This window comes from Mustela nigripes, chromosome 1 (genome assembly GCF_022355385.1).
Source record: "Mustela nigripes isolate SB6536 chromosome 1, MUSNIG.SB6536, whole genome shotgun sequence".
NCBI classification, from domain to species: domain Eukaryota; kingdom Metazoa; phylum Chordata; class Mammalia; order Carnivora; family Mustelidae; genus Mustela; species Mustela nigripes.
The window spans coordinates 107,856,585-107,864,625 of record NC_081557.1 but is presented as its reverse complement, the minus strand read 5'-3'; the positions used below and the strand labels follow the sequence as shown (position 1 = coordinate 107,864,625).

General features: G+C 42.6%; 1 protein-coding gene across 2 annotated transcripts in view; it reads right to left on the bottom strand.

Annotated features, from left to right (window-relative positions):
* PIWIL2 (piwi like RNA-mediated gene silencing 2) overlaps positions 1-1,198 on the bottom strand; it is a 73,562-nt gene extending 72,364 nt beyond the window's left edge. For both annotated transcript variants that reach the window (XM_059393027.1, XM_059393038.1), the window contains exon 1: positions 1,010-1,198. In XM_059393027.1, the coding sequence (XP_059249010.1) occupies positions 1,010-1,198 (189 nt within the window). The remainder of the gene's footprint in view (positions 1-1,009) is intronic.
* Between the last annotated feature and the right edge of the window lie 6,843 nt (positions 1,199-8,041).

The window sequence follows — 8,041 nt, the reverse complement described above, 5'->3', positions numbered from 1 at the left end:
GGTGGCTCAGTGGGTGAAAACCTCTGCCTTCGGCTCAGGTCATGATCTCAGAGTTCTGGGATCAAGGCCCACATCGGGTTCTCTACTCTGCAGGAATCCTGCTTCCCCCTCTTTCTCTCTGCCTGCCTCTCTACCTACTTGTGATCTCTGTCTGTCAAATAAATAAATAAAATCTTTAAAAAAAAAAAAACAGACCATTTAAAAGAACCTAAGGTTTGGGTTTTTTAAAACAACCTGCAACAAAACGTGCTACTGTTTTCCTGTGGCGGTCTTGAAAGTTTACTGGTGTTATAACAACTAGAGCTGCCACCGATAGACTCAAGCAAGTCATCAAAGAAAAAAATACAACATGTCATCTTTTCTTCTGCCTGCAGAACATTACATTTGACACTGTCTACTTAAAACTGTCATAACTGCATTATCAGGTTCTCCCTATATTTGTTAACTCTTTATTCTTTGAGATTTCTTAATTATAGACAAATACTATTCTTAAAATTACTATAAATTAGAAAATTAAGAATGCAAATACATGCAGTTGTACACACATTAGAAGCATAAGTTGAGGATCTTTTTCTTTAAGATTTGGGCAGAGCCCTCTGAGAGGAAATTCCTTAATAATTATTACCTCAGAAGCAGGAATGGCTGCTAATACCATAGAACCAAACTTAAGGGAAAAATCTAAACACTCAAAAGCAATATCTTCAAACTTGTCATTTATGTACATATATATATTTATATCTATAGAAGCTAGAGGATGGAGGTTCATACCCAAGTCTATTTAGCATTCTTTATGAGGCACTTTTTCTAAACTCACAACTCTAGGATTTGAAATATATGCCCAGAAAAAAACAAACAACCCAACCAACAAATGAACCAAAAAAAAAAAAAAAAAAAAAAAAAAAAAAAAAAACCATTTTTTTCATATAGGGCTGCAACAGTTATTATAAACCTGTTATTCCCTCTGATGATAAGCTGTATGCTCCTACTGTGCATCCAGACAGGGTCTTACCCTTTGCGCTGGCCCACTCCGTGGGCTTGGTTCCCCTGGCTTTCCAAACACATGGCCTCTGCCTACAGGTCCTGCCCTGCCCAGAGCTGAGTCCAAAGGTTTAGGAGCTTGCAGCCAAGAGCCTGGCATCCGTACAGAATGAGATGGGTGCACTGAAGTGCCCCTGAAGGGTGGTCGGACAGGATCCATTGAAAGGCTGCAGAGAATACCGATGTCAATCCTGTTCTGATCAATTACCTGCCGGCATTTTATAAAGATTAAAGATTTCCAACTGTTTTCCTCTTCCTTCAAGACAGACTCACAAAGCATTAAAAGGTTTCTTTAGGTCAGACCAGTAATATAACCAACCTCCTATATCATATTCACTTCAAAAGGTCTCTGTAGCCTGGAATATTCTAAACACTCTCCCTCAGCAAGCCCTTAAAAGCCAAGCTCTTGTCAAAGTTACATACGTTTTCTAACCAAACAGCCTCTCAGAGAACTCAGTCCTGTAAGTTTAACCACCTGTTGTGCAAGGAAACACTTTTTATGTATGAACATGATTTTGGTTTATGATCCAGTTCACATTAAATTATTCCCATCTTCCCCTTGGATCTCTGTAGTTCCATCTCTGAATCTTTATCAATTCCTCTCTATAAAACTCCTTTTTAAAATTATGTAAGAACTGAGGTCTCTAGGATGTAGATCCACTAAGCCTCTTCAAAACTACTTTGTAACCTATAGAATTCAGGAGTCCTTCTTTAAAGAGCTCCCTTCACCGCCCTGACCCACTCGTGAGCCCCAAAGAATCCTTAACTGACAAATAAACCTCTTCTTAACATTTGCAAACCTGCCTTAAGCATTAGCTACAAAAAATCATGCCATCTTTGCAAAGACAACACCGACAGATTTCCCAAATCAATATTACAGGTGGAAGCAGTTCAGGATCTGGGGAAAAAAAAAAAAAAAAAAAAAAACTTTTTTTTTTTTTTAGTTTTTAACTAGACTATTCTCTTTTACACAAAAATGGCAGGATATGCCTCGCTTCCCTAAACGACACCATAGTTCTCTCCTTTAATTGCTTAAACTCCTTTCGGTCAGCCTGGCCTCTTTGCTCACATCTTCCTAGCATCACCCAAAGAATCAGTTGCCCAACTGGTACACACTGAGGGGTGTTACAAGATCTCTGGAATCCTCTCTTCTCCACTCCTCCCTCACCTCTACATCACTTCTTTGGATTCTGGCCCATCCTCCAAAAGGCCCTCCCTAAATGTGGACTTTTTCTCCTTTGATTAGTTAGCAGAGTTGGCTACCTAAAATGTTTAACAGGGAAAGGCCTGGCGCCAGGCCTGCCTTCCCCACCTCTCCAGATGCCAGCTCCAGGCTGGGGCACTATGATTGGGGGCCTAACCAGAAGGGAAGCCCCTAAAGGCAAATCCTACTCTCGACCCCCACGTCAGAGGAAAGTCCCAAAACCAATTGCTTTGCTGGGGGTCCCACCCATTCTTCCATCCAAATAGCTCTTCAGTTCACTCAGACCCAGCAGGAGTCCCCTCTCTCCTTGGGCCACAATCTTTATACCTTTTTCCTGGTCCTGCGTTTCTCCTACACACTGGGCCTGAAATAACGACTTCCCCCCCTCTGGCCTGGTCCCACCTGGGGCCCAGTCTCTCGTGCCCGGGTGGGGGTGGGGTGGGGATGGGGGTGGCAATGGAGTGGGGTGGGGGTGGGGCGAAAGTGGGAGTGGGGGGGTGGGGTGGAGGTAGGGGGGGTATGGGGATAGGGTGGAGGTAGGGTTTGGGGTGTTGGAGGGCGGAGGGTCCGTACTGGGCCGGAAGGACTCCTGCTCGCTACCGCGGGATTGAGCAAAAGGCCACACAGCCTTCAGTGGGGCTACCTGGCCGTCCCTGGCCTTCTAAACCTCCGTTCGGTCCACACAGCAGGCTCGAGCTGTCGCCAGGGTCCCCTGGCCCTCAGGAGAACACAGGTCTTAACGCACCAACACGCCGAAAGGCCCACATGCTCCAGGCCAATTTCCGGTCCTCTCGCGGGGCTTCAGGGGCTCACCCCATTGGCCAAATGACGTGACACTCACAGGATTCATCCATCTCATTGGCTCCTCTGTGACAAGAACCTCTCCCTTTCTAGCAGCTTCGTTCTACAGAAGTTTCATCCCCAAAAGGGTGTTTGAGATGGGGATCTGGAAGTTAGGACTAAGCCTAAGCATTAAAAGTATTATGTTTCCAACATCTGAAGTCTGTTCTGTGGGCAACTCCCATAAATACATTTGCTCAGGGAGCTCAGGGTAGTTTAGCTGGCTAAGTGTCTGCCTTTGGCCCAGGTCCTGATACCAGGACCCCCCGGACGTGGAGTCCTGCATCGGGCTTCTTGCTCAGCAGGGAGTCTGCTTCTCCCTCTGCCTGCTGCTCCTCCTGCTTGAGTGTGTGCTTGCTCACTCGCTCGCTCTCTCTCTTACAAATAAACTCGTAAAAAAAAAAAAATTGCCCATAATGAAGTCGACTGGCCCCATCTTTCCCAGGCAGAGGATATAAGACTATAGGCAAGGGTAAGCTTGAGTTTACCTTCAAATACCTAATTATCTCTGAGCCTCACTTTCTTTATAAAGTAGGAATAAAAGCATCCGTTCATAGGGTGTATGGAAATGTACATACATTAATAAGATGATGTACATAAATTACCACAATAAAAAGATTGCCTGTAATAAATGTTGCCTGCTATTATTATTTATTGATGTCTGAATCTATAAACCAAGAAAAGCTTTCTCCAAACTATATAAAGGTATTAGTGGTTAATTTTGTAATTACAGAGTATTTTCACCCAAAGAAATAAGGACTTCTCACCCTTTTCCAAACATTTTGGCAAATAACTATACACCCCGCCAACCCCAGGTTTTAGGAGGTGGGTGGGGTCAAGGTTCAAGAAACCTCAGCTGACGCTATAGAGACAGGCAAATGCTCGGCATAGACTAGCACTAGAGGCTTTTCCAAACCTCAGATTCCTCATACCTTGTTTTAATCCTTACATTCAAGGACCCTCCTCTTGTCAGATCAGAATACAGTTTGAAAAGTACTGGTGCAGGTGGATTTACAAAGCAGGGATCTCACTAGCAAGATACCCGTTTACTCTTTGAAGGTATTTTTTGTTTAAAGTTAACATTTTAAGTTCTTCTACTCTACAACCTTCCCACCTTTCAATGTTACAATTTTATCTTCTATTAACATACATAGTAGGTAGAATTTTGTTGCCCAGGCAACTATTAGTAGCAAGTATGCTCAAAAACAGCAATACAAATTGTTTTGTAACCTTAGTAAAGTCCCAGCTCCCTGTCCTTTTAGGTACTTTGATCAAACTTTGCATGAAAGATTCATTCTGTGCCTAGAAAACAATATCTTAGGGGGAGGATTCAGAAGATCTTCACAATAGCAATTCTCAGAAAGTGTTCTGAAGCTGACAGTTTTGGAACATAAACCAGGAGCATCATTACAGAAAGTAAAGGTAATATGCAGTACAAAGGGAGTATCTAGGGTCCCCTAGTTTTCTATATCTTGTCGTGCAAGAGTAGGTGGCTCTGTACAGTGTCTCTAGCCAATTCATACATTATAAAGAAAAATCCATATGGTATCGGTGTTGAGTGGAGATAAAGATGGTCGTAGCTGTGTAAGGTGTGGACATCTGCTTAGAATCTTTCAAAACCTAGTCAACTTTTCCTGGAGATTATATTCCCCATCAGGATACTTCAGTTGCTAATTAACCATTCCTAGGATATTGATTAAAAACAGCACACATACATCATACTGTTTTAAGTATTTAAAATTAAATTATCAATGATATTCTCATAATGTTCAATTCTGTCCACTTGGCACTGCCAGGCTCTAAGGCTAGGGGGGAGGATGACCCTGTAACTATAAGCAATCCGGATTTTTCCCAGGCAATCACTGTAAGGTAACAAAGCCCAGATACAAGGGTAGGTCAGGTCAGGTGGAGATAATGGCCCGAATGCAGGGATGAGTTGGGTCAGGTGGAGACATCCAATCAGTAAAGGGCGCACACTGTCTCCCTAGCTACCAAGGAGTGTGGGCCCCGTCTTTTGGGTGCCAATTCTGACTAAGGTGATAGGCTAGTTCAAATAGCTACTATGGGGTGAATTGTAATTCAATCAGCCACCCATGTGTGACCTAGCATGACTGTGCAGCTTTCTCTGTGTGTTACAATCTCATTGGCCACCTGTGTGTGGCCAGGCCCAACCACATGGCCTTTGCTCTATAAAAGTTAGTCTGTGAGGCAGGGAGGGGTCGCCCTCTCTGTAAGGGGCTGCCCCGACTGGTCTGTTTGACAGTCGTTTTGATTCTTTTTTTTAATTTTTTTTTTAAAGATTTTATTTATTTATTTGACAGAGAGAGATCACAGTAGGAGAGAGGAAGGGAAGAGATCACAGAGAGAGAGGAAGGGAAGCAGGCCCCCCGCCGAGCAGAGAGACCGATGTGGGACTCGATCCCAGGACCCTGAGATCATGACCTGAGCCGAAGGCAGCGGCTTAACCCACTGAGCCACCCAGGCGCCCAGTCGTTTTGATTCTTGATGCTTGGCGCGAAATAAAGCTTTGCTTGACCTTCACTTTGTATCAGTCTTGCTCCTTTGACCATGGACCCATTATTGGGGGACCCAACATCATGACTTCAAATACTCTGGCTCTTTGTCCCCGTAACTACTTCCATTCTTACCACATTTCCAGAATATTTTTGCTCAGAAAATAAAGTCACCACAGCCACAGCAAGATCAAGGGCAGAAAATTACATTGCCCGTTTGGCCTAGAAACTATAGGGAGGATTTAAGTGGAAGTAGACTTATGTCTGCAGTACCTCTGGGGTCCAGGTAGGGATAAATACAGATCCTCCCAGGAGAAATACAGCTTCAAACGGGCCGCAAAGCTCCCATAAACAGTGTCAATAGATATGAGGTCACAAGAAAAATAAACAAATCACAAAACACATTAGAATCAATAAAATGGGTGAACTGTTCTTTTGTTTTTTGTAATTTAAATTTAAATTATACGAGTGCACATTTAAATACACACATTCACTAGGCTCAATTAGGAGACAAAACACCCCATTAAAAAGTGGAAGGTGGCTCAGTCAATTAAGTGTCTGCCTTTGACTCAGGTCATGATCCCAGGCTCTGCAGGAAGTCTGCTTCTCCCTATGCCTCTGGCCTCCTCCCAGCTCCTGTGTGATCTCTCCTTCTCTCTCATTTAAATAAATGAAATCTTAATTAAAAAAAAGTGGGAGGTAAGTGATTAAACTGATCTTTCACCAAAGAAGATATAAAAATAGCAAATAAGCACATGAAAATATGCTCAATATCATTAGTCATTAAGGATATACAAGCTAAAACCACAATGAGGTATCATTTCATACCCACTAGAATGGCTATAATAAGTAAAACAGATAATACCTGTCATGGTTAATTTTATGAATCAATTTGACTGTACCATCTCTGGAGTGCCTAAAGATTTGGTCAAACATTATTCTGTGTTTTGGACGGGCTCAACATTTGAACTGATATCTGACTAAAGCAGACTGCCCTCTGTAATGTAAGTGAGCCTCAGCCAATCAGGTGAGGGCCTGATTAGGACAAGAAGGCTGATTCTCTCTGTAATAAAAAAAAAATTCCTCTTTACCTGCGTGCTTTTGAACTGAGACAGAGCTTTTCCCTACCTTCAGACTCAAACTAAAACACTGACTTTTTCTGGGTCTTGAGCCCGTTAGCCTTCCATTTGGAACAGCCATGTGTGTATCCTAATGGTTCTTTTTCTCCAGAGAACCCTGATTAATAACAGATTTTGGAACCATGAAGTGGGATGCTGATGTAACAAGTACATAGAAATGTGACTTTGGAACTGGGTGGTTGATGTAGACTGGAAGAGTTTGGAGGTGCGTGCTAGAAAAAGCCTAGATTTCCCTGAAAAAAACTATTGGTAGAATTATGGATATTAAAGGTGCTTCTGGTAAGATCTCAGCCTGAAATGAAGACCACGTTATTGGAAACTAGAGGAAAAGCGTTTCTTGTTATAAAGTGGCAAAGAAACTGGTTGAATTGTGGTCTAGTGTTTTGTGGAAGATTGAACTCTTAAGCAATGAACTAAGCAAATTCTAAAATTTGCTTCTAAGCAAATTCTAAATTCTAAAATTCTAAGCAAAATGTTGAAAGTGAGACCTGACTTTTCCTTCCTGCTTCTAGTAAAATGTGAGAAGAGAGAGATAAATTGAAGGAAAAATTTAGTGAAAAGGAATCAGAACTTGAAGATTTAGAATGTTCTCAACCTATCTATATTGCAAAAATGAGAAAACTGGTTCTGGAGAGGACACCAAGGGTGTGACTAGACAATCCACCCCATTAGGAGATTATCCATGATTATCTGTGGAGATAATCAGCTATAACAGCAGAAGCTAGGAGTAAAGATGGGATTATATCCACGGAGACACTGCCAGCTTGAATCAAAAGGAAAAGAGATGGGCTGAGAGAAAGAAGACTTTTGGACTTCTGGGACTCTAGAGGACAGGACAATAGAGCTATTCAGCATGCCTTATCCTTTAAGAAGAGGGAAAAATTAAAAAAAAAAAAAGGGGAAGAACCCCAAAGGTGACTCAGAGACCATCAGGGCTGGCACTCCCACCCCAAGCCTGGGAGGCAAAGCTATTTCTTTTTTACAGATTCGCAGCTGGAGAAGAGTATTACCTCAGGATGAATGAAACCTCACTTGTCACCCATACCTGATTTAGATCCAGATGAGACTTTGGACTGGAGTTAATGCTGGAATGGGTTAAAACTCGGGGGGGGGGGGCATTGGGATGGGGTGAATATGTTTTGCATGTGAGAAGGACATGAATTTTGGGAATCCATAGAGCAAGAAGTTGTGGACTGAATTTTGCCCTCCCTAAATTCTTACGTTGAAACCTGCTGCCGAATGTCACTGCATTTGGAGATAGGACAGAGGTAATTAAGGTTAAATGAAGTCATAAGGGTAAGGGCCGC